The sequence below is a fragment of the Oncorhynchus keta genome, chromosome 8 (assembly GCF_023373465.1).
Source record: "Oncorhynchus keta strain PuntledgeMale-10-30-2019 chromosome 8, Oket_V2, whole genome shotgun sequence".
NCBI lineage: Eukaryota > Metazoa > Chordata > Actinopteri > Salmoniformes > Salmonidae > Oncorhynchus > Oncorhynchus keta.
In genome coordinates this window covers 6,915,051-6,942,821 of record NC_068428.1, presented here as the reverse complement: position 1 = coordinate 6,942,821, position 27,771 = coordinate 6,915,051, and the positions used below count along the sequence as shown (strand labels likewise).

General features: G+C 42.4%; 1 protein-coding gene across 2 annotated transcripts in view; it reads right to left on the bottom strand.

The window, feature by feature from the left end:
- Positions 1–261: 261 nt before the first annotated feature.
- Positions 262–27,771, bottom strand: part of LOC118387177 (protein lin-28 homolog A-like) — a 39,881-nt gene continuing 12,371 nt past the window's right edge. For both annotated transcript variants that reach the window (XM_035775352.2, XM_035775353.2), the window contains exons 3-4: positions 19,064–19,254; positions 262–5,168 (exon numbers count right to left, since the gene is read on the bottom strand). In XM_035775352.2, the coding sequence (XP_035631245.1) occupies positions 4,883–5,168; positions 19,064–19,254 (477 nt within the window). In that variant the 3' untranslated portion in view covers positions 262–4,882. The remainder of the gene's footprint in view (positions 5,169–19,063; positions 19,255–27,771) is intronic.

Genomic DNA, 27,771 nt, shown 5'->3' with positions numbered 1-27,771 from the left:
TCCTAACTGACCTAAGACATGGAATTTTTACTAGGTTTAAATGTCAAGAATTGTGAAAAACTGAGATAAAATGTATTTGGCAAAGGTGTATGTAAACTTCCGACTTCCACCATAAAGCTAATAATGAATAATACTATTATCCGTAATGGTGGTACTTTTTGTTCATATGCCGATGTAAACTAGTCGCTCATGTACTGCAAACTGCAAAGAAGACTATGAGGTGAGCTTGTACTGGAATGCTGCAGCCGCCCCAATCCCCCCCCCCCAATAATAGTAATATTCATAAACCCTTTTTTTTTAAGGATCTCAACATATGCAAGGTCACTATTAGTACTTAAATCTACCCATTTTTAAGAATTATTAATGCCACATAATACGTATTGTAGTTCACAAAAACAATAACCAATTGTCTCGAGACAACACAACTTGTCATTTTCGGAGGTTGTCAAAATGGCTGATATTTAGGTCACTTAATGAGTAGGCCAAAGCGAGAAAAATTGTTATTTGGTAATACGATGGGAATACACAGACAAAACATAGATAGGCACCATCTTCTTGTGCATTTACAGTACAATCCAATTTGTGTCCACCTCATGCCTGTCAAGTGGTTACAATGAGAAATGAGGTTAGGAGAAAAAATATGTACAAACACTTAAACTCACTGGCTGTTGTCTGCAAGTGTGTAGGCCTACATATGCTGGAAAAGCACACACACACACACACACACTTAGCTGGCAGACAAAGTTCACCCTGGATGTGGAGATTAACACTACAATTTCAAAACTGAAGAAAAACAACAACCAAAAACAGGCTTTGATTGGAAAAGAGGAGTTGGAGTCACAACTGATCTGCCATTTCAGCGATGTGATTGATTGAAACCGCATTGCGACTATTGTGCCAACACTGGACGCTTGTAACAAACAACAGAGGTGGTAGAGGACAGGGGGGGGGGGCTGGGGGAGGGGAATAACTGAGGAAATGAGGTAGGCTTTTGCTGGAAACAAAAAAAGTCCTACAGTTAATCATACAAGATCAATCAAAACAAAACATAAGAAGAAAATGCACAACTATGTGTAACTCGAGAGGTAGTTAGTTACTAATATCAGGACATGAAGAGGTACAGAACCGTTAAACTTCACTGTTCAGAGTTCATCGAGCAAGTCGGTGGATGATTCCCAAAATAATAAAATATACATTTTTTGGTTAATTCCCTGAGAACAGTTTATCATCCTGAGAGGAATTGTGGATTAAAAAATATATATACATAGTACAAAAATGGGCTGTGCTCATTGTGTGGTTTGGTCATTCTCTTTTTTTCCCCCTCTCTGTTGTTGTCTGCTTATTGGATTCAATTCGATGCACGTCACACATTCAAAACGCTGTACATAAACAACCTCAGTGTTGAACTTTCAGAAACAATCTCTCGAAATTCCAAAAGGAGCAGGAACGACTTTTACGATGCCTTAAAATAAAGCCAAAACTCTTTTATAGAAACGTATATACCAAAGACTGTTGCTTGTCTATGTCATTTGTTTTCGAGCTTTTAGAAAAGACAAGCTAGTTTGACGTCATCATACAAAGCCATTTGATTTGTCGGCACATTAAGAAGATACGACTCCAAAGTCACCCTCGTTGACTTTTGCGAGGAGAGAGCCACGTCAGAGTTCTTTTCACATTCAATATGGTCAGAGAAGAGTCGTCATGTTTCATTAGTAGAAGCGCTACCAGAAAGTCGCAGAGCAGCACTTACATTTTTTTTTTTCTCCCTACCTCTTTTTCAGCTCTTAATAAATCTCTGGACTATTTGAATAACGAGCAGCAGTGTTTAGGGATCCCGTTTTGAGTGGGAAACAGGTGGTACCACAGGCATAGATGGGAGAGGGACAGGGGTGTGTATATAGGGATAGAAAGCTTTGACATCAGACAGATGTAGAGGCTATGTGATTTGACTAATACTAGGCCTAGGACTAGGGGTCCGAGTTTTTCCTATATAGGTAAGGCATTTAGTCAGAAAAGAGGAACGGGGACAGATAGAACGATAGAGAGAGGTAGAGTGATGTGAGAGTGATCAGATATTTTGATTGTGCGGAGGGAGGATAAGAGTGAGATGGAGTGATAGAAATAAAGAGAGACAAATGTAGAAAATGACTTCATATTATAAACGGGGAGGGCATTGACTGAGTGAATGAGTGATGTCACACAGGTCAAAGGGAGAGAGAGGTGTGATGGTGCTTGACAATAAAGAATCCTACGCACAATTCATAGTTCCTTAAACTATGCCAGAAATAATTCATTCTATACTTAAATGTAATAATTGTTTTAGAACTTGCTATTCTTTCATACATATATTAATGACTTATATTGTGACTTCATAAACTGTGACACTATCTCCAACTAATTAGTCAACAGCCCAAATGTAGATAGTAGAAGTCCAATTAAATAATGGCATTTTTTCAATGTTTTGGAACTTAAACCTAGAGGTGGATAAAATGGTTTCTTAGCTAAGAAGTGTTGTGAGACCGAGTCAAGACCGAGACCGGGAGGGGGGCGAGTTCGAGTCAAGACCGAGACCAGAACAATGCGAGTCCAATTCAAGACCATGATTGAAATTGTGTCAGATCGCCGCCATAAAAAAAAAAAGAGCTAAAAATGTACAGTATTTCTGTAAGTGTAATACATTAGCAAACATTTCTAAAAAAAACTGTTTTCACTTTGTCATTATGGGGTATTGTGTGTAGATTGATGAGGAAAAACAATTCAATATTGAATCCATTTTAGAATAAGGCTGCAATGTAACAAAATGAGGAGCAATTCAAGGGGTTTGAATACTTTCGGAATGCACTGTAGTAAAGGACAGTATTGTTATGAGTAAGTATGAAAGGTGTTTATAAAAGGAGTGTGTTTATTTGGCATGGTGAAGGATTGACTGAACGGGGGCTGATAATTCAGATTTTGTTTACGAGTCCTCATTGTCCGAGCCCGAAACAGTCAAGACAGAGTAAAAATGTATCCGAGACAAGCCCGAGACACTCCATATGTGGTCTGGGTACCGGACTCGAGTAGCCTAACAACTCACACTAAATTCTTCAGAAGAAGAATATAGTGCGAGTTGTTAGGCTACTCGAGTCCGGTCTCCAGACCACATATTGAGTGTGTCGGTCTGCCATCATTTAAGATTGTGGTGACGAGGGACACGAGGGGCTTTGTACAAAACAAAGTCAACATCGATTGGATCGTCTCGAACCAATCAGAGTATCAATGCCAATGACACATTTTCAAACTGCCGCTTTACCCATGTTTGTTCTAGCTCTGGCCCAACCCATCGGTTCCTGGACCAATCAGATGGCCTCAAATGTGTTGGCATTTGGTGAAGGGTCTGGGACATACTCAGATCCAGACTCACTGCGGAGAAGAAACTAACGTCTGTGAGCGTGGCTTAGCGTTTGGCAAGAGCAAGGAATCTGGGTAGCCAGGCAAGGTCTCGAGTGATAAAACACTTTTTCTAAGGCATGTCTTTCTAGGATTACATGAAACATTAATATCAAGTCGACTAGAGGTTGGCCCCAATCTCAAAGCCTGGATCAAACTTCTCTGTTATGTTTTAGGAAAGGAACAACGTCTCTCACACGTTCCTAACAACCCCACTCACACACAAGCAAGTGCACACATGCCTGGATTCAATACTATTCCCCCACTAGCACTCTGCAGTCAATTGTTAGTACCACTGAACTAGAAAAGCTCATCTTCTGTGGTTCAGGACAGTTAGGCTTCTTTTCGCAGCAGAATACTGGTTGCAATGATGTCTTGTGCCAAAATCTACCCGCTGGGGAAGTACACAGCAAAGGTGACTTCAACACACACACACACACACACACACACACACACACACACACACGGCAAAGCTGGTTGAAATGACATCATTACAACCATATACTAACAACGATATAACAACCAGTTCCTGGTTCTTATGAAACCATTGCAACCATTGTTGCCCCCCGCGGCAGTTGTTACAGTTCTGTTTCTGTAAAGCAGAGCGTTGCACACGACCACAAGGGTTATTGAATGGGTCCTTACGCCCCCATCCTCTTTCCAACCTTTCACCCTGGTATCCATGGTGCTCTCGCCAACACAATAGGTCACACTGAAGCATCATTTGGATTCAGATTTTTTGTGGTTCTATTGTTTTTATAGAGGACCAATCAGTGTTTTGCAATCCTGGTCCCGGGGAGCCAAAGGGGTACACATTTTAGTTTGATGTATCACTAACACACCGGATTGTAAATAATCAAAGACTTGGCGATAAGTTAAATCAAGTGTGTTACTGCTAGGGCAAAACTAAAATATGCTCGATTAGGAAACACTGGCCTACATCTAGGCCTTTTTTAAAAGTCTTAATGCTAAAAAAGAGGCATAATGATGTTTAGAATAATAATATAATATGAAACACGTGAACTAAAATCTAAAAGGAAACCGAGTTCTATTCAGAAACTACCACACAAAGTGTTACAGATGACACCAGTCATCTAACTCAGCTTCACAATCACCCTAACCCTAACCCCTAACCCTTAACCCCAAACCTTGTTTCTCTTTTAGACCATTTTGTCTCTTGAGCTGCACTGATTGAGAAGTCACACAGTCATTCACATGAGTTCGTATCCCCAGAGATGGTTTCCATAGCTGCAACCAGATGACAACCAGTCAGCCAGTCGCACACATTCACACAAATCCATATCCCGGTGATCGTTGCCATAACTTCGCTGGTCCTCCCAAAAATATACCTCCCATTTTTTTCACGAGTGTGAGGTAGAATAGGGATGGGATTTTGGGGGTTCCTTAGGTTAGGGGAGTCAGGGTCATGGTACACCTCTCCCCTTCTCCCCGCCTATTTCCTCCACCTCTGGGGGCCACCATAGTGTGACTGGGGTGGCGCTTCCGGGGAGCACGAGGGGCCATCGAGGGGGGATGAACCCAAGCGCTCCTCCTCGTCGGGGGGGTACAGGTCGGTCGAGGTAGAGGGGTGCAGGGTGTCCTGAGAGCCAGTGGGCGGCGCCTTGTGGGGACACTGGGCCACCATGTGCATGATGCTCTGGCAGTAGTGGCATTTCTTTGGCTGGGGGGGCAGGCCACACTCCTTGGCGTGGTGGTCCAGACCTCCACAGTTATAACAGCTGGACAGAGGACAGTGGGAGTGGAATGGAGAGAAAGAAGAGGAGGGAGAGAAGAAGAAACAGGTAAAGGACAGAAAACGGAACCAACTTGCTACTTATATCGAAACAATATTCAATAACTCAAATAAGGATGAATCAACAATTCGATAATGCTTTAATAAAGTAAACAAGTATAAAGCCTAACAATGGTGTTATAATGCATTGCAATTATTGTCTTAAGCATCTTCTTAAGCCCCCTTGTGTGTATTTATCCTAACAGAAATCCCGACCAACCATCATCCATTTTGAATCAGTTGAAAATGTATCATAGAAAGGTGACATATAAGGCCTAATTAGACATTATAAAGGCTCATACAAGCTTATAACATTCACTAATGCATTATACCAGTCGGCTTTATGTAAACTGTCTAAGGCCATAAATCCTTTTGAAATGTGAGAAACAATTCCATCACAGTAGAGTTTTATCTATACAGTATTTACACAAATCATTGGTGAAATCAATCGGGGGGGGGGGTCCCACTTTAGCGTTCTCCTTGCAACAAACAAATATAGGTTTTATTAAGTCTTCATAAGCACAACATAGATGCTTTAGAATCATTTGTAAATTAAGTTGTATAGCACTTAAAGTACAAGCAAAACACACCACCCTCAATGCATTCCTCATATAGAGAGTTCTCAATTTTGCATGGAACACAGTGCATTGAATTGAAAAATGTAAGGGCTTGGATGGCTTGGATGTCTCTATAGCATTGATTCTCAGACAGACACAATGGACGGTGAGCACTATAAGACAGGCATGTTGCATTTGTCTTGGTGCATCTCGAAGAACCCTGGTATAAGACCAACAGACCGCTCAATAACAAATCAAGGAGCAGATGTAGAAGAAAGCTGCACTTAATGAGGATGTTGAGATGAACTGTTCATCCTCGATGAAAACACATTCCATCTCTCTCTCTCATACTCACACACACACACCCCATCTCTCTCTCGCAAAATCACTTTCACACACACACACACACACACACACACTCCTTGACACGCAATCGCAATGAAAACATTGTGCCGATCAAGGGTCAAGTACATTTCAATTCCAATTGAGCTGCCGAAGAAAAACTGAATTGAAAACGCCATTGCATATATTAGTTAAGAACAAATTCTTATTTAAAATGACTGCCTACTGGGGAACAGTGGGTTAACTGCCTTGTTCAGGGGCAGAATAACTGATTTTTACCTCGTCAGCTCAGGGATTCGATCCAGCAACCTTTCAGTTACTGGCCCAACGCAACCTGCTGCATATCTCAAACGCAACATCCAATTCAATTACCAAACAGGCTTGACCTCAGTTCAGAAGATTTCGTACCCTCAATATTTTGATGAGCTTCATGTGCTCTTACCGAGCTAAGAAATGGTGCAAACACACTTCACTGGGACCTTGTGGGTTACTAAGGAGCCTGTGGTGGTTACCACGGTAATACTTGGCGGCCGGTTGTAGAATGCTGTTAGCATCATGACTGCATTCCACCAAATGGCTCCCTATTCAGTGCACTACATTTGACCAGAGTCCATAGGTATCTGGTCAAAGGTAGTGCACTAGGGAATAGGAAACCATTTGGGATGCTACCCGAAATAGCCTAGACTGCCTCATTTGTTCTTGCCTCCTCAGAATAGCGTAGACACATCATCCGCAATATTTTCATATTCCTCCCGGGGATTTGTTGGGTGTCATATGCCGTATGCTCTTTTTATTCTGTTACAAATTCCGGGTTACAAAGCAAATGTTTAATTTAACTCTGACAGTTAAACACTGATTAACACTTTAAATGAACACATATATACATAAGTGTTGAGAATAGACTTGGTTTATATTTCAATGAATATGCTTCAGTGTTGTAGTACTCGAGTCCAGGACTGGGACTTGACTTGGACTCGAGTCAAAGGTTCTCATGACTCGTCAATCAACCTCGACCAGTGCGGACTTGGACTCAACCGGTAGTGACTTCATTGTCCAAAAATCTTTGTTGCATAATTTAACATGCACATTGTAACAGAATAACAGAATATAGATTTTTTAAATTTTATTTTTATTGTTGGATGGCAGGTTTTAGCACTAACAAGGGACTTGTGAATCAACTCACTGATATGTTTTTTTGTCATAGTCCATTCAACCTTTTCTTGAAATTTACAAGGAAAAATGGTACTGGTAAAATGATTATTTCACAATGAATCATTGAAAGATTTTAGAAGCAATAGAAATGCATTTATTAACGTCTCCATAATTGTTTGTTTGTTTCAGCATGGCACCATCATAGGATGCCACCTTTCCAACAAGTCAGTTGTTGGAAAGGTTGTCCTGCTAGAGCTGCACTAGTCAACCGTAAGTGCTGTTATTGTGAAATGGAAACATCTAGGAGCAACAACGGCTCAGCAGCGAAGTGGTAGACCATCCAAGCCCACAGAACGGGACCGCTGAGTGTAGTATGTAAAAATCGTCTGTCCTCTGTTGCTACACTCCCTACCGAGTTCCAAACTGCCTTTGTAAGGAACGTCAACACAATAACTGTTTGTCAGAAGCTTCAAAAAATGGATTTCCATTGCCTCGCAGCCGCACCAAGCCTAAGATGCGCAATCCCAAGCGTGGTGGTGTAACGCTTGACTCCATTGGACTCTGGAGCAGTGGAAACGCGTTCTCTGGAGTGATGAATCACACTTCACCATATGGCAGTCCAACGTACAAATCTGGGTTTGGCGGATGCCAGGAGAACGCTACCTGCACCAATGCATAGTGCCAACTGTAAAGTTTGGCGGAGGAGGGAAAATGGTCTGGGGCAGTTTTTCATGGTTCAGGCCCCTTAGTTCAAGTAAAGGGATATCTACAGAATACAATGACATTCTAGACAATTCTGTGCTTCCAACTTTGTGCAACAGTTTGGGGAAGGCCCTTTCCTGTTTCAGCATGACACTGCCCCCGTGCACAAAGCGAGGTCCATACAGAAATGGTTTGTCGAGATCGGTTTGGAAGAACTTGACTGGTCTGCACAGAGCCCTGACCTCAACCCTATGGAACACCTTTGGGATGATTTGGAATGCCGACTGCGAGCCATGCCAAATCGCCCAACATCTGTCTGACATCACTAATTCTCGTGGCTAAATGGAAGCAAGTCCCGCAGCCATGTTCCAACATCTAGTGGAAAGCCTTCCCAGAAGAGTGGAGGCTGTTATAACAGCAAAGGGGGGGGGGGCAACTCCATTATAATGCCTATGATTTTGGAATGAGATGTTCGACGAACAGGTGTCCACATACTTTTGGTCATGTAGTGTATATAATATATAGAATATTGGAATGCAGTACTTCTATACTGTGTTCAAATATAGTTGTAGTTATAGCTCTGGACAGCAGGGAGAAGAGTAGCGTAAAGCCTGTCGCATGCTTCACAGTCGAAACACTGCGCACATATTATGACGACATGTTACGTTTTTGCTTGTTTTGGTGTTTTCCAGGTTTTTTTTCAGCTGTTCGCGTACACAAAAATATAGAGGCAAGTCGAAGCTTGGTAGCTGAAGTCTCCGCCCCTTCGTTGGTGATTGGTCAACAGTACTACTCCTTGTGGAAGTGGGAACCATGGACGGCATTCTTCAATGAAGTGTTCGTTGTCATTCATTGACAGAAGACTAATTTTCATGCAATTTATTTCACTTGAGAAATACTGCACCAAACATCTTAGTTAGTTGTAAAATTGCACGACGAAGACCTCTAAAGCAAACATGTAAACATTTAATACAGATTTCTTGATTTATCTTATCTTGGACTATTTTGAGGAAGTGTTTCTGGCTAGGTTGTTGCTACGGTGGCTCAAGAGGGACAAACAATAGTATTATTGCAGCTTTACTCGTTTTTCAAGCAAGGTCTTTGGGGCTGGGGACCCCTTTTGAGACAGCAAATTTATCAGGGACCCCCTCATAAACACAACTCGAGATAAAAGAAAAATAGCATTCAAGGAGTTTACCATGACTTCGGGTATTGGGAAGGAACAATTTAAAGACCCGTCTCTTGACACTGGAGAGAAGTTTGCCGTTTTCAAGCTAATTTCCTGCAATTCTACACATATTTCCATGAGGCAGAGAAAACCTTGCCGTTTTAAAGCTTAAAGTAACTGTCCAGTGTTTCCAGATTTCTATGAAATATGACCAATAATTAATTACAATATGAGTTCAAAAGTTTTCCTTCCGTTCATAGCACGACTCCAACACCATCATTAAGTTTGCCAATGACACAACAGTGGTAGGCCTGATCACTGACAACGATGAGACAGCCTATAAGGGAGGAGGTCAGAGACCTGGCCGTGTGGTGCCAGGACAACAACATCTCCCTCAATGTGATCAAGACAAAAGAGACTACAGGAAAAGGAGGACCGAGCACGCCCCCATTCTCAGCGATGGGACTGTAGTGGAGCAGGTTGAGAGCTTCAAGTTCCTTGGCGTCCACATCACCAACAAACTATTATGGTCCAAACATACCAAGACAGTCGTGAAGAGAAGAGTGAAAAGAGTTGGCATTGGTCCTCAAATCCTTAAAAAGTTATACAGCTGCACCATCGAGAGCATCTTGACTGGTTGTGTCACTGCCTGGTATGGCAACTGCTCGGCCTCCAACCACAAGGCACTACAGAGGGTAATGGTAACGGCCAAGTACATCACTGGGGCCAAGCTTCCTGCCATCCAGGACCTCTATACCAGGCAGTGTCAGAGGAAGGGCCTAAAAATGATCAAAGACTCCAGCCACCCTAGTCATAGACTGTTCTCTCTGCTACCGCACGGCAAGCGGTACTGGAGCTACTCTCTGTTTATTATCTATGCTTAGTCACTTTAACTCTTCCTACATGTACATGTTACCTCAATTAGCTCGATTAACCTGTACCCCCGCACATTGACTCTGTACCGCTACCCCCGCTACCCCGATACTGTTATTTTACTGCTGCTCTTTAATTATTTGTTATTTTTACTTATCAATTAAATGATAAGTAAAAATAGACAAGTAAGCATTTCACTGTAAAGTCTACACCCGTTGTATTCAGCGCATGTGACAAATACACATTTGATATGATTTATATTTAGCATGTTACAATACCAGCTTTTCTGTGTTGGAATGGTGTGGGCGTACCACAACAGAATGACGTGGGCAAATAACGGTCATTAAAATTATTAACGCAAGTTGACCGCTAATCGGCCAATGAGGAAATAGCAAGCGTTTCTGAAAAAGGCATGCTTTGACCACAAATACAAGTACATGATGAGTCAACAACATTATTTGGGTATGAGCTAACGGAATGTAAACATTTAAATGTGAGATTTGTAGTGAACAGTTACAGTGAATTAAGTGCATTTTTGGGGAACACAAACATTTGTAAATGTATAATTGGTGGAGTACTGTGGAAACCAATATCCCTGTGAGCCTTCCAGGCCTATGTTGCCCATGGTTAGGAACATACATTGTAAATGAATAATATTACATTGTTTTGTATTACACCGTCTAAACTTATTTCACAGATCCCTTGGGCAGATGATTTGATTTAGTATTTCTCGATCTGGCTGCGGACCCCCTGCAGTACCTCTACCAAAGTAGAACCCCCTGCTTTAGGGAGTATGCAAGCACAGACGTTTGCGTCGCCGAGCCGGGTTCTGCTAGGAGCAAACCCAACATGTGTATGTGGACGTCTTGGCGGCTTCAGTAGCGCAGCCCTGTGGCCCCTTACACAGAACCAAGAGGTTTAATCAGGCTCAAGTACCTGCCGCCTACCAACACAGCTCCGTGTCCGAAGCACAGCTCCGTGTCCGAAGCACAGCTCCGTGTCCGAAGCACAGCTCCGTGTCCGAAGCACAGCTCCGTGTCCGAAGCACAGCTCCGTGTCCGAAGCACAGCTCCGTGTCCGAAGCACAGCTCCGTGTCCGAAGCACAGCTCCGTGTCCGAAGCACAGCTCCCTGTCCGAAGCACAGCTCCTGTCCTAAGCACAGCTCCCTATCCGAAGCACAGCTCCCTGTCCGAAGCACAGCTCCCTATCCTAAGCACAGCTCCCTATCCTAAGCACAGCTCCCTATCCTAAGCACAGCTCCCTATCCTAAGCACAGCTCCCTATCCGAAGCACAATCAAAACACCATTATGATAAACCACAAAGTACTCCAATTATCCCAACTACACTGAAATAACCAGGGAACCCTTTCGGCAGATAAGAGGGAGTAAGAGTGGGATTGGATAGCTAGAATAGTATAGCAATGGCACAGTGATTTGGTCTATGCAGATATTGCACTCACATCTTCTGTAGTGTTGCATGGTATACCAAAACGCCTGTACTTTTTCAATACTAGAACATGAAAAACGGTTTGGTACTAGAATTTGTTACTTTCGGTAATTCTGTCAAATGTGTCTGAGGTGAGCGAGTCTGTCGAGTACTTTGTCTGAATCTTCTCAAGGTGGCAATAGTAAGCTAGCCAGGCTCCTTGCGCTTGCGCATGCTGCTGACACTGTGCGAGACACTTTTAAGAAGCAAGAGAGAGAGAGAAAATGCCGTCAACATGGCCTCTTCTAACGAAAACATCATACCTCCACTCCAGCAGGTTGTTTACAAAACTGGCTCCAGAAGCAAAATATGGGAATACTTTGCTTCAGAACAGATGAAAACCAGCCTACCAAAAAAACCTATGCAAAAGGTGTTACAAAGCAGTGCAGTGAGGGAGGTTAACTTCCAAAAATACATTTAAAAAAAACTATTTTACACATTACATTTGCTTTGTAACGTTATTCTACCAGCAACTAAATTCAAATTATTTTGGAGTGACAATGACATATATTCTTTTCAGCACTATAATATGATAAGTAGCCAGCTAGCAGCAGCTGGGTGAAGCATTGCACCCTGGGAGTCGTAGTATGCTAGGTCAAATCCATTGTATTTCTATGGTGTGTAGACTACACTGAGTGTACAAAACATTAGGAGCACTTGCTCTTTCCATGACAGACTGATATGGTGAAAGCTATGATCCCTCATTAATGTAATTTGTTAAATCCACTTCAAATCAGTGTAGATGAACGGGAGGAGACAGGTTAAAGAAGGATTTTTACGCCATGAGACAATTGAGTCATGGAATGTCTAGGTGTGTCATTCAGAGAGTGAATGGGTAAGACAAAATATTTATGTACCTTTGAACGGGGTATGGTAGTAGGTGCCAGGCGCACCAGTTTGTGTCAAAAACTGCAATACTGCTGGGTTTTTCACGCTCAACAGTTTCCTGTGTGTATCAAGAATGGTCCACCTCCCATAAGACATCCAGCCAACTTGACACAACTGTGGGAAGCACTGGAGTCAACATGGGCCAGCATCCCTGTGGAACACTTCGACACCTTGTGTGCCCCTACGAATTGAGACTGTTCTGAGGGCAAAACGGAGAGGCAACTCAATATTAGGAAAGTGTTTTTATATTTAAGCAATAAGGCATGAGGGGGTGTGGTATAAGGTCAATTTACCACGGCTAAGGGCTGTTCTTAGTCACAACGCAACGCAGAGTGCCTGGATACAGCCCTTAGCCGTGGTAAATTGGCCATATACCACAAACCCCAAAGGTGCCTTATTGCTATTATAAACTGGTTACCAACCTAATTAGAGCAGTTAACCTTTCTTTTTTGTCATACTTTGTGATATACGGTCTGAAATACCACAGCTGTCAGCCAATCAGCAATCAGGGCCCAAACCACCCAGTTTATAATGGAATATAGAAGCTTTAAAAATGAGCTTTAAAGTGTTTTTCATGTAGTTTTGGAACTAAACTATGAATTTAATACATTAAATGATATAGCTGTAATGAATCATGAATCCTAGGTTTAATAAATGTTAATTTGGCCCAATATTATGGCCATAGCTGAGCAAATTATGCCCGATATGTATCGAATTACAATTTTAAAAAACAGTTTAGCTGTAATTGTAAAATTATTTTGTATGCTCTGAGTCTCAGATATGGTTTTGCATAAGGAACATTTTAGATAGTCTTCTGTTATTTAATATAGTGTTTTATTTGTGAGAAATTGAATCTAGACTAGAAGATGTTCTATTTGTTATTTGAGGTGTTCTATTGGTTATGAGATGGAAAGGCGTTATTTTTAAAGGCATAATCAGGGAGATTTCCTGCTGTTCGAGGGTTAGCCCGCCCTATACCCATTGATTGTTGAAGAATAACTTAGAAATGGCTTACGAGCTGTGTGTACGAATTTGACAGTAGATCCATTTCTCCAGCACTGCAAGTGGCGGAGGGGCTGCCGTTGGGTCTGAATACACAAACCCCAGATTGTGGCTTTAATGTACACTGTACAGTGTAGCTATGTGCAGTAGCCTCCTACGAAGGAGCCAGATATAGCTCTATCTGGCTATGTTAACTGGCTCTCTGTGTTCACCGCAGCACCAGGTGCACAGACACATGGAGAGTAGGAACTGCATGTTCTCTCAGTAGAAAAGGAGACGGGATGAGGGAGGGAGGGCACAGATACAGCAATCATCAAGCTATTTCAGGGCGTTCCATATAAGCCTTGGGGACTATACAATAATTTTTTTTTTTAAATGCTAATGTTGGGAAAGAGCTCACATTTAACGATCACTTCTACTGAAAATCTTAAATCTTGCGCCTGTAATAGGGCAACACAACACCACACACTGTATTCAGTCTTCAGATATCAAATCCAATTTTATTTGTCACGTGCTTTGTAAACAACAGGTGTAGACTAACAGTGAAAATGCTTACTTACAGGTCCTTTTCCAACAGTGCAGAGTTAAAGATATCATTGAAATAATAATAGAAGGTGACACGAAGGCGGGCCCTCCAGAAGCGTATGAAGATGTCATAAGCCATGAAAAAAATTAAAATTAAAATAAAAATTGGGAAATTAGCTTTATAACTACACCATTTTCTCCCAGCCTCATGACAAAATGTGTAGAATAGCAGGAAATTAGCTTTATAACTACACCATTTTCTCCCAGCCTCATGACAAAATGTGTAGAATAGCAGGAAATTAGCTTTATAACTACACCATTTTCTCCCAGCCTCATGACAAAATGTGTAGAATAGCAGGAAATTAGCTCAGGGATTCTTGAAAGTCGTGACAACCCTTGTCGGGCAGGGAAACTTATTGTTGCAATATTTGAGCTTAAAAGTTATATTTAGGGGCATTTTCTAAATGTTATTTCCATGTCAACTATGTCAGCTATTTCCATGTCAGCTAATGGATATTAACTAAAAAGTGTATCGTATGTAGTTTCTTGCAATAGCCCTCTGTGACTTTAAATAATATTTATCTCAAAACTTCGATTCCTAAAAGATGTGTCTGGAGATTTGGTAAAATCCTAAAGGAATCAGGAATGAGCAGGGTCAGCCATATCATAAGGACCTTACACATGTCATGATCTGGAAAGTTCTCTACTTTTGATTGTTTAAACAAACAATATTGCAATCAACATGTTCACAGCAATAACATGTCAACTCCATCTGCCTGACAGATTAGAATAGAATATGAATTTTGTTTCAAATATGTTACATGTAATAAGGTTTTAGTCAGGAAAAACTAAATTGCTACTGTGTTTATCATTGTTGTCTAAAGTTAACTCTGCCAGAGTGCTGAAAGATTTGATAGAATGGTTCTGTTTTATTTGGAGATTTTCAAATGAATCATTTTCCATATTTTACAAATGAACCTACTTTTTAAGACAAAAATATGTCCGTTTTGAATATCTATTGTCAACAGCAAGTACTTCAATTGTTTAACCATATGTTTCAGAACAGTGATTAAGGGGTTAGCCATGAGTGACGGAGTTGACAAGCCACTGATGGTTAACCCCTTAATCACTGTTCTGCAACAGATTCTTAAGCAATTCAAGTTATAGCCGTGCTAGACCGAAGGGAAACTATTTACATGATTAATGTTTTATGCTCTAAATCTAGACAAACATGCCAAAATGCTGAAGACATTATCCCCGGAGCTTTTAATAGTGCTAATAAATAAAACAAAAATAACATTGGAGATTTGAATTTGATCTAATGTTAGAATTAAACAATCAAGGCCTTTAAACCGTTTTTAGACAATAATTGTAACAAAGGAAATGCCTGGAGTTGAAAAAAAATGCAGTTTGTTGCATTTTATGACACATAAATACAAATAGGAGGTTGTTATTTTACATGGTGTGATAGCTGATTGGTCTATCAAAATATATATTTAAAATGGTTGTTAATATTAAGACAAATATTCGTGGGGGAAAAGTTGATTGTCCCGTCTTTCAAGAATCCCTGAGCAGTAAAACAGCAACATGTTTGAAAGCCTCATCGCAAAACGTGCAAATTAGCATGACATTAGCTATAAAACTGCACATTCTCTCTGCCCCAATGGGGTTCGGGAGGGGCATTTGCTTGGACCTTTGGACAGGGCCCCACAGAACTCCACTACACCACTGATAGAGGGAGTACCAGTACTGAGTCGATATGCAGAGGTACCAAGTAATTCAGGTAGCTATGTACATAGAGGTAGGGGTAAAGTGACAAGGATAGATAAGACAGCAGCAGCATATGTGGTGAGAATGTGTGTGTGGTGTGTGGTGTCATTATGCATGTGTGTGCACATTATGTGTGTGTGGGCGTGTATTTGTGTGTAAGTATGTGTGAGTGTGGGTGTGTATAGTCAGTGCAAGACAGTTAGGTTCAAGACAAAAGGGTCATTGCAGGTGGTCCAGCTAGCCATTTGATTAGCTATTTATCAGTCGTATTTATCCGTCTTATGGCTTGGGGGTAGAAACTGTCCAGGATCCTGTTTGCCCCAGACTTGGTGCACTGGTACCGCTTGCCATGCAGTAGCAGAGAGAATAGTGTATGGTTGGCTGGAGTCTGACAATGTTATGGGCCTTCCTCTGACAAAACACCCCCTGTCAAAATGGCTGCAGTAAAATGCATTAAGACTCACAAACTTACCCAGGCACACATTTAAGATGGTCTACAATGTGGAAGCTGACAAAGTGACTTTAAATAGCTGTGAAATAGCGGGCAAAGTGCCCTATTCAATGCATGATCATCGAGCGGAATAACCATAGCAACCATAGTGTCCTTAGATCTAGGTTTGAATCCACAATATAGGCCCCCTGAGAAAGATTTAACTGAGGCTGAGGACAGAAACATACAGAGCCTTCAGAAAGTACCCCAAGACGTTTTCCACATGTTGTTGTGTTACAGCCTGAATTCAACATGGATTCAATGTATAAACATCTCACCCATCTACACACAAGAACCCACAATGACAAAGTGAAAACCTGTTTTTGGAAATGTTTGTTAATTGATTGAAAATGAAATACAAAAAAATATCTCATTTCAATAAGTATTCACACCCCTGAGTCAATACATCTTAGAATCACTTTTGGCAGTGACTACAGCAGTGAGTCTTTCTGGGTAAGTCTAAGTGTTTTGCACACATGGATTGCACAATATTTGCATATTATTTGTTTTAAAAAATGGTTCGAAATTGATAGTTGATCATTGCCAGACAGGCATTTTCAAGCGGATTGAAGTAAAAACTCTAAATAGGCCACTCGGGAACATTCAATGTCATATTGGTAAGCAACTCCAGTGTACACAGTGCACAAACACTAAGAACACCTGCTCTTTCCAAAACATAGACTAACCAGGGGAAAGCTCTGACACTCAATATTGGGAAGGGGTTCTTAATGTTTTGTACACATATGACCTTGTGTTTTAGGTTATTGTCCTGCTGAAAGGTGAATTTGTCTCCCAGTGTCTGGTAAAAAAGACTGGGTTCTTAATGTTTTGTACACATATGACCTTGTGTTTTAGGTTATTGTCCTGCTGAAAGGTGAATTTGTCTCCCAAAAAATATATATATATTGACCTCAGTGAAATCCTGAGTGGCCACCACTATGCCCAGTGATGTGTTGTTTTGGATTTGCCACAAATATAACACTTCCTCACCGGCAACTATGGGGAGTTCTAAGCTGACCTATGGAATTGTTTTAAGATGGTCATACTATGGACCATTTAGCTATTTGATTTAGAATTATAGAACCCCTTTAGGTATAAAAAATATATAGATATCACACTTATTGCAAATTATGGTGGAAAATAAGTATTTGGTCAATAACAAAAGTTTCTCAATACTTTGTTATATACCCTTTGTTGGCAATGACAGAGGTCAAACGTTTTCTGTAAGTCTTCACAAGGTTTTCACACACTGTTCCTGGAATTTTGGCCCTTTCCTTCATGCAGATCTCCTCTAGAGCAGTGATGTTTTGGGGCTGTTGCTGGGCAACACGGACTTTCAACTCCCTCCAAAGATTTTCTATGGGGTTGAGATCTGGAGACTGGAGAGGCCACTCCAGGACCTTGAAATGCTTCTTACGAAGCCACTCCTTCGTTGCCCAGGCGGTGTGTTTGGGATCATTGTCATGCTGAAAGACCCAGCCACGTTTCATCTTCAATGCCCTTGCTGATGGAAGGAGGTTTTCACTCAAAATCTCACAATACATGGCCCCATTCATTCTTTCCTTTACACGGATCAATCGTCCTGGTCCCTTTGCAGAAAAACAGCCCCAAAGCATGCCGTTTCCACCCACATGCTTCACAGTAGGTATGGTGTTCTTTGGATGCAACTCAGCATTCTTTGTCCTCCAAACACGACTAGTTGAGTTTACCAAAAAGTTATATTTTGGTTTCATCTGACCATATGACATTCTCCCAATCTTCTTCTGGATCATCCAAATGCTCTCTAGCAAACTTCCGATGGGCCTGGACATGTACTGGCTTAAGCAGGGGGACACATCTGGCACTGCAGGATTTGAGTCCCTGTCACATTAGTTTGTAGCCTAAACAGTTTGGACAAACAGAAGTACATCAGCGGTACAAACTTCAGACAAGTCTCCTGACTCTTGTGGGGGGTCATAGAGGAGACCACCATCATGTTTGTGAGAGTCTCATCTTTCACCGCAGATGCAGAAGTGCGCCATCGTTGGATGCGGCGGATTGAGACGCATACAATGCAAAAAACTGAAACAGTATCTCTAGCTTAAATTGCGTCAATCGACTCTAGTGGGTTAAACACTATTATTGCACACAGAGTCCATGCAACTTATTATGTGACAACAATTATGTGACTTGTTAAGCACATTTTTACTGCTGAACTGATTTAGGCTTGCTATAACCAAGGGGTTGAACACTTATTGACTCAAGACATTTCAGCTTTTTATTTTTAAATAATTTTGTAAACATTTTTAAAAACATAATTCCACTTTGACATTATGGGGTACTGTGCGTAGGCCAGTGACCAAAAATATATAAATGTAATCAATGTTAAATTCAGTCTGTAACACAACAAAATATGGAAAAAGTCAAGGAGTGTGAATACTCTCTGAAGGCTCTGTAGTTACAAAGCTGTAACTTTCATCCAACTATCCTTATAGGAAGATTTTTGTTATTTGATATTTTTTGTTTATAAAGTAAAAATGTGTGTTATGAGCTGGGAACAGTAAGATACTTTCTGAACAAAAATCACCACCATATGAATACCACTAGAAAATGTTTGGTTTTGTAGGTTTTGTAAAGAGGATTTTGAAAAGACACTCTAAACCCTCACATTAATTTGGGTTGTGTTGTCGTTAGTAAAATTTAAGTATAAAATTGATCATAAGCATATAAAGAATCTTAGCCTTTTCAATTATTTATGTTGTCCAATGTCACTTTAACTTTAGTTTCCAGTAACAATGATTTTGTCCATGTCATTTTAAACACCTGTGACTACTACAGCAAAGCTCCATCCACATTTGACTTCCTGTGAATCAGAGCCTTCCCAGCATGCTTTGCTCTTGTACTCACCGGTCACCCTTTTGTTTGCGGTTCTTCTGGGGCGTGGCCTTCCCTTTGGGTCTCCTCTCGCTGCCCGCGCATGGTCCCCCGCCCGGCCCCGTCACCCGCAAGGACTCCAGGCCCTTGGAGGACTTCTTAAAGGTGAACTCCACCTGCTCGCCCTCCTTCAGGCTGCGGAAGCCATCCATCACCAGCTTACTCTGTGGAGGAAAAAATAAACAGACCACGCCTTTAAAAATGCTGCTCTTTAACCATAGAATTTGAATTACAGAAAATCGCCTTTTAAAAGATACTGAACTATAACCATGTAATTACAATTAGACCCAGACAACCCCTTTGAAAAAACTCTGCACTGTTACAATGAATAATTTTTGGACTGGTGTCACGGTTTTCATATGGTGAAGGAGAGTCGGACCAAACTGCAGCGTGTCGATTTCGATCCATGTTTATTTAAACAAACGTAAACACGACTAAACACGAACACTACAAAACAATAAACGAAACGAAAACCGAAAACAACCTATACTTGTGTCAACTACCATCGAACAAGGACATCAAGACACTCAGGACAATCACCCACAATACAACCAAAGAATATGGCTGCCTAAATATGGTTCCCAATCAGAGACAACGATAAACACCTGTCTCTGATTGAGAACCACTTCAGACAGCCATAGACTTTCCTAGAACACCCCACTAAGCTACAACCCCACTAAGCTACACACCACATACAAAAACCCATGTCACACCCTGACCTGACCAAATACATGAAGAAAAACACAAAATACTTCGACCAGGGCGTGACAGAACCCCCCTAAGGTGCGGACTCCCGAACGCACCTCAAATCAATAGGGAGGGTCCGGGTGGGCGTCTGTCCATGGTGGCGGCTCCGGCGCGGGACGTGGACCCCACTCAGTTAATGTCTTAGTCCCCTCTCCTTGCGTCCCTGGATAGTCCAACCTCGCCGCCAACCATGGCCTAGTAGTCCTCACCCAGAACCCCACTAGACTGAGGAGCAGATCGGGACTGAGGGGAAGCTCAGGAGTGAAAAGGAAGCTCAGGAGTGAAAAGGAAGCTCAGGAGTGAAAAGGAAGCTCAGGAGTAAAAAGGAAGCTCAGGAGTAAAAAGGAAGCTCAGGAGTAAAAAGGAAGCTCAGGAGTAAGAGGAAGCTCAGGAGTAAGAGGAAGCTCAGGCAGATCCTGGCTGACTGGCGGATCCTGGCCGACTGACGGATCCTGGCTGACTGGCAGATCTGGAAGAGTCCGGCTGACTGGCAGATCTGGAAGATTCCGGCTGACTGGCAGATCTGGAAGATTCCGGCTGACTGGCAGATCTGGAAGATTCCGGCTGACTGGCAGATCTGGAAGATTCCGGCTGACTGGCAGATCTGGAAGATTCCGGCTGACTGGCAGATCTGGAAGATTCCGGCTGACTGGCAGTTCTGGAAGATTCCGGCTGACTGGCAGTTCTGGAAGATTCCGGCTGACTGGCAGTTCTGGAAGATTCCGGCTGACTGGCAGTTCTGGCAGATCCCGGCTGATTGACAGCTCTGGCTGCTTCATGCAGACTGACAGCTCTGACTGCTCCATGCAGACTGACAGCTCTGACTGCTCCATGCAGACTGACAGCTCTGACTGCTCCATGCAGACTGACAGCTCTGACTGCTCCATGCAGACTGACAGCTCTGACTGCTCCATGCAGACTGACTCCGGCAGCACTGGAGAGGCGGGAGCCCCTGTAAGGATGAGCCGGAGAGACAGCCTGGTGCGGGGGGCTGCCACCGGAGGGCTGGTGCGTGGAGGTGGTGACGGATAGACCGGGCCGTGCAGGCGCACTGGAGATCTTGAGCACCGAGCCTGCCCAACCCTACCCGGTTGAATGATCCCGGTCGCCCTGCCAGTGCGGCGAGGTGGAATAGCCCGCACTGGGCTATGCAGGCGAACCGGGGACACCGTGCGCAAGGCTGGTGCCCTGTAAGCCGGCCCAAGGAGACGCACTGGAGACCAGATGCGTAGAGCCGGCTTCATGGCACTTGGCTCGATGCCCACTATAGCCCGGCCGATACGCGGAGCTGGAATGTACCGCACCGGGCTATGCACCCGCATTGGGGACACCGTGCGCTCCACAGCATAACACGGTGCCTGCCCGGTCTCTCCAGCCCCCCGGTAACCACAGGAAGTTGGCTCAGGTCTCCTACCTGGCATAGCCATACTCCCTGTGAGCCCCCCCAAAAAATATTTTTGGGGCTGACTCTCGGGCTTCTATCCGCTCTGCCGTGCTAGTTTCTCATAATGCCGCCTCTCTGCTTTTGCTGCCTCCAGCTCGGCCTTGGGGCGGCAATATTCTCCTGGCTGAGCCCAGGGTCCTTTACCGTCCAGTTCATCCTCCCATGTCCATTTCTCCAGGTAGTGCAGCCTCTCCCACTGCAGCTGCTGCTGCTCCTGCTGCTGCTGCCTCTGTTGCCTCTCCTGTGGCTCCTGCCTGTTGACACGCTGCTTGGTCCGTTTGTGGTGGGTGATTCTGTCACGGTTTTCATATGGTGAAGGAGAGTCCGACCAAACTGCAGCGTGTCAATTTCGATCCATGTTTATTTAAACAAACGTAAACACGACTAAACACGAACACTACAAAACAATAAACGAAAACAACCTATACTTGTGTCACCTAACATCAACCAAGGCCATCAAGACACTCAGGACAATCACCCACAATACAACCAAAGAATATGGCTGCCTAAATATGGTTCCAATCAGAGACAACGATAAACACCTGCCTCTGATTGAGAATCACTTCAGACAGCCATAGACTTTCCTAGAACACCCCACTAAGCTACAACCCCACTAAGCTACACACCACATACAAAAATCCATGTCACACCCTGGCCTGACCAAATACATGAAGAAAAACACAAAATACTTCGACCAGGGCGTGACAACTGGCATAAAGATATGCTTTATTCGGAGAAAACCTTTAGAATGTCAATTGAGTATTTAATTCCTGTCATAGTCAAGGTCCGTTAAATGTCTTACGAAAAATGTTATTCAAATCGGAAAATCGGTAGCTTTTATTTTTTACGATTAAACAAATCGTAACCAAACTTAACAGAGGGAAACAAACACACCCACACAGCATGACATGCTTTAATAGAGTTGAAGAGTGGGAGAGTAAGCCAACAGTATGCAAGCCTATAAAGAGCTACTCAAACAAGTTTATTGCCAAACAACATAGATGGAGGGAATGGAGAGAGAGAACAGAAGACACAAGGGAAGAATAAGAATGGAGAGAGCGAGAGAGAGAGAGAACAGAAGACACAAGGGAAGAATAAGAATGGAGAGAGAGAGAGAGAACAGAAGACACAAGGGAAGAATAAGAATGGAGAGAGAGAGAGAGAGAGAGAGAGAGAGAGAGAGAGAGAGAGAGAGAGAGAGAACAGAAGACACAAGGGAAGAATAAGAATGGAGAGAGAGCGAGAGAGAGAGAGACAGAGAGACAGAGACAGAGACAGAGAGAGAGAGAGAGAGAGAGAACAGAAGACACAAGGGAAGAATAAGAATGGAGAGAGAGCGAGAGAGAGAGAGACAGAGAGAGAGAGAGAGAGAGAGAGAGAGAGAGAGAGAGAGAACAGAAGACACAAGGGAAGAATAAGAATGGAGAGAGAGAGAGAGAGAGAGAGAGAGAGAGAGAGAGAGAGAGAGAGAGAACAGAAGACACAAGGGAAGAATAAGAATGGAGAGAGAGAGAGACAGAGACAGAGACAGAGACAGAGAGAGAGAGAGAGAGAGAGAACAGAAGACACAAGGATTAACTAAGTCATTTACAACAGTGCAAATATTGCACTTGTTTCTTTATGGTGAACAACATACAGATATGTAAGACTAAGGCAGAACAAGAGTATAATAACAGTAAGAATAAATGTAAGAGTATGTATAAACCATGAGGGTTAATTATTGAAAAACTAATTCTGTTTCTCAAAAAAATAATAGGTAGAATGCAATTGCTTTGTAAATCTGGCCCAATGTATAGTATTTTTTTATCAACCTTTCATACCATTGTTATTAATTAACATTACCTTTGGAAACAAATAGAAAAGAACGAGGGAAATGAAAGATGCATTGCAGTCAGTACCATATTTTCTTTTTTAGAACATTTAGAACATTTTTTATATATGAATTTAAAGGTATATATTTGCTATAAGTTTTTTTTAAATTATACACACAAAACATTGTTTTGTGCTCATATAATACTATTGTATTACTATATAATCAACTTTTCCTGTTAGAATTAAGATAGTCAAAACAAAGCTATTAAAGATGCTTCAATATATTCATGAATTAAATCTTGCATACGCTGAATCTTTCTAAATGTGAAGTGTGGTATCTATAGAAGAATGAACATCAATTCATTCACTACATACAGACAGACAGACAGTACCAGTCAAAGGTTTGGACACACCTACTCATTCCATAGTTTTTCCTTATTTTTTAAAAATATTTTCTACATTGTACAATATTAGTGAAGACATCACAACTGTGAAATAATACATACAGAATCATGTAGTAACCAAAAAAGTGAGTATTCTTCAAATAGTCACCCTTTGCCTTGATGAATGCTTTGCACACTCTTGGCATATTCTACAATGTAGAAAATAGTACAAAATAAAGAAAACCCCTTGAATGAGTAGGTGTTCTAAAAACTTTTGTAGCCACCCTTTGCCTTGATGACAGTTTTGCACACTCTTGGCATTCTCTCAACCAGCTTCATGAGGTAGTCACCTGGAATGCATTTCAATTAACAGCTATGCCTTGTTAAATTGACACACACTCACATGCTGACCGACGTGAGCGGTGTGGTCAGCATGTGAGTGTGTGTGTGTAAAATACCCTCCTCTCAAGTGTCCTGGAGGGTGTCTTGCCTGGTTTCAGTTTACACACAGAGGTCAGAGGGCACGGTCAGAAAGAGAATGAGAAAGCATGAGAGGGAGGGAGAAAACGTAAAACACCAAATAATGCAGTGCAGAATTAGGACGATACCTGCTAATTATCAAAATTCAGAAAATAGATTCTACAACCACCTAAAAGGAATTAATTCCCAAACCTTCCATAACAACGCCATCACCTACATAGAGATGAACCTGGAGAAGAGTCCTCTAAGCAAGCTGGTCCTTATCTTTTTGTTTTCTTGTGATTTGGTTGGGTCTAATTGTGTTCCTGTCCTGGGGCTCTGTGGGGTCTGTTTCTGTTTGTGAACAGAGCCCCAGGACAGGAACACAATTATACCCAACCAAATCATGAGAAAACCAAAAGATAATTACTTGACACATTGGAAGGAATTAACCAAAAAAAACTGAACAAACTGGAATGTTATTTGGCCCTAAACAGAGAATACCTGACCACTGTGACTGACCCAAGATTAAGGAAAGGTTTGACTATGTACAGACTCAGTGAGCATAGCCTTCCTACTGAGAGAGGCCACCGCAAGTGTATAAATTGAGTAGTATAATAAGAGTCTGGTAGCAGCAGTTGTGATGTGTGAAGCAGTTCATTCAGAGAAGTATTCAGACCCCTTGACTTTTTCCACATTTTGTTATGTTATTCTAAAATGGATTCAATATATTTTTCCCTCATCAATCTACACACAATACCCCATAATGACAAAAAAAAATATATATATATATATATATATATATATAATATATATATATTTTTTACAAATGTATAAATAAATCAAAAATGAAATATCACCTTGACTTAATTAGTCAGACCCTTTACTCAGTACTGTGTTGAAGCACCTTTGGCAGCGATTACAGCATCGAGTGTTCTTGGTTATGATGCTATAAGCTTAGCACACCTGTATTCGGGGAGTTTCTCCCATTCTTCTCTGCAGATCCTCTCAAGCTCTGTCTGGTTGGATGGGGAGCGTCGCTGCACGGCTATTTCCAGGTCTCTCCAGAGATAGTAAAACTTCGCCCCAGTCTGAGGCCCTGAGCACTCTGGAGCAGGTTTTCATCAAGGATCTCTCTGTACTTTGGTCTGTTCATCTTTCCCTCAACCCTGACTAGTCTCCCAGTAACCGCCTCTGAAAAACATCCCCACAGCATGATCCTGCCACCACCATGCTTCACCGTAGAGATGGTGCCAGGTTTCCTCCAGATGTGACGCTTGGCATTCAGGCCAAAGAGTTCAATCTTGGTTTCATCAGACCAGAGAATGTGTGTGTGAGTGCATGTGTGCATGTGTGCTAAGGTGCGAAGAATCAGAGCAGGTGGTCAGTCCAGTTCAAGTGCAGTGGTCTAAGGCACTGCATCTCAGTGCTAGAGGCGTCACTACAGACACTCTGGTTCGAATCCAGGCTGTATCACAACTGGCCAGGATCGGAAGTCCCATAGGGAGGTGCACAATTGGCCCAGCGTCGTCCCAGTTTGGCCGGTGTAGGCCGTCATTGAATATAAGAATTTGTTCTTAACTGACCTACCTAGTTAAATAAATATATGATAATGTCTGCCCAACAGTAAGGGAGTGGACAGCTTGTGGCTGGGGTGTGTGGGGTCCTTGATGATGCTGTGGCCTTCCTCAGGCACCGCTTTGAGTAGATCACCTGGATGGGTGGGAGCACGATCCCAGTGATGTACTGTGCCGTCTTCACCACCTGCAGGAGGGCCTTGCGGTTGTGGACGGAGAGATTCCCGTACCTGGCCGTGATGAAACCGGTCAGGATGATCTCGATGTAGAGGTACTATTTGGAGGGGACCCAGGGTGGCATGACGAATTTATTCAGCCGCCTTAGGAATTAGAGACGCTGTTGCGCCCTCTTGACAAGAGTGGTGACGCTGTTGCTCTATGACAAGTCCTCAGTGATGTGGATGCCTAGGAACTTCAAACTTGGGACTCCCTCTACTGCAGTTGATGTGGATCGGGGCATGTTCAATCAGAGACAGATATTTCCCTCATATCACCCAGACCCACAAAGAACTTGAAGACAAATCCAATTTTGATAAACTCCTGTATCTATTAGGTGAAACACCAGTGTGCCATCACAGCAGAAAGATTTGTGACCAGTCGCCACAAGAAAAGAGCAACCAGTGAAGCACAAACAGCTTTGTAAATTCAATTCAAAAGGGCTTTCCCATGCCAATAAAGCCCTTTGAATTGAATGAGAGAGAGCGAGAGAGAGAGTAGTAGTAGAGAGAGAGAGAGAGAGTAGTAGAGAGAGAGAGAGTAGTAGAGAGAGAGAGAGTAGTAGAGAGAGAGAGAAGTAGAGAGAGAGAGAGAGAGCGAGAGAGCGAGAGAGCGAGAGTGCGAGAGTGTGAGAGAGAAGTGTATAGAGAGAGCAAGAGAGAGGAGGGAGTGAACAGAGACAGTCTGTCTGTCTGTTGGTGTGAGAGAGAGAGAGAGAGAGGACAGAACAGAGAGTTTAAACATTTATTGTCATGTACAGGGAAATAAATGCCTTTCTTGCAAGCTCTTTCCGCAAAAAATGTTATTACCTTTATTTAACTAGGCAAGTCAGTTAAGCACAAATTCTTATTTACAATGACGGCCTACCAAAAGGCAAAAAGGCCTCCTGCGGGGAAATGGGCTGGGTTAAAAAATAAAATACAGGACAGAACACACATCGTAACAACCTACAGTTGAAGTCGGAAGTTTACCCTCACCTTAGCCAACTACATTTAAACTCAGTTTTCCACAATTCCAGAAATGTAATCCTAGTAAAAAATTCCCTGTCTTAGGTCAGTTAGGATCACCACTTTATTTTAAGACTGTGAAATGTTTGAATAATAGTAGAGAGAAAGATTTATTTCAGGTTTTATTTATTTCATCACATTCCCAGTGGGTCAGAAGTTTACATACACTCAATTAGTATTTGGTAGCATTGTCTTTAAACTGTTTAACTTGAGTCAACCGTTTTGGGTAGCCTTCCACAAGCTTCCCACAATAAGTTGAATTTTGGCCCATTCCTCCTGATAGAGCTTGTGTAACTGAGTCAGGTTTGTAGGCCTCCTTGCTCGCACACGCTTTTTCAGTTGTGCCCACAAATTTTCTATAGGATTGAGGTCAGGGCATTGTGATGGTCACTCCAATACCTTGACTTTGTTGTCCTTAAGACATTTTGCCACAACTTTGGAAGTATGCTTGGGGTCATTGTCCATTTAGAAGACCCATTTGCGACCAAGCTTTAACTTCCTGACTGATGACTTGAGATGTTGCTTCAATATATCCACATAATTCTCCTTCCTCATGAGCCATCTATTTTGTGAAGTGCACCAGTCCCTCCTGCAGAAAAGCACCCCACAACATGATGCTGCCACCCCGGTGCTTCACGGTTGGGATGGTGTCCTTTGGCTTGCAAGCCTCCCTCTTTTTCCTCATAACATAACAATGGTCATTATGGCCAAACAGTTATATTTTGTTTCATCAGACCAGAGGACATTTCTCCAAAAAGTACGATCTTTGTCACCATCTGCAGTTGCAAACCATAGTCTTGCTTTTTTAGGGTGGTTTTGGAGCAGTGGCTTCTTCCTTGCTGAGCGGCCTTTCAGGTTATGTCAATATAGGACTCGTTTTACTGTGGATATTGATACTTTTGTACCTGTTTCCTCCAGCATCTTCACAGGGTCCTTTGCTGTTGTTCTGGGATTGATTTGCACTTTTCGCACCAAAGTACATTCATCTCTAGGAGACAGAACGCGTCACCTTCCTGAGTGGTATGACTGCTGTGTG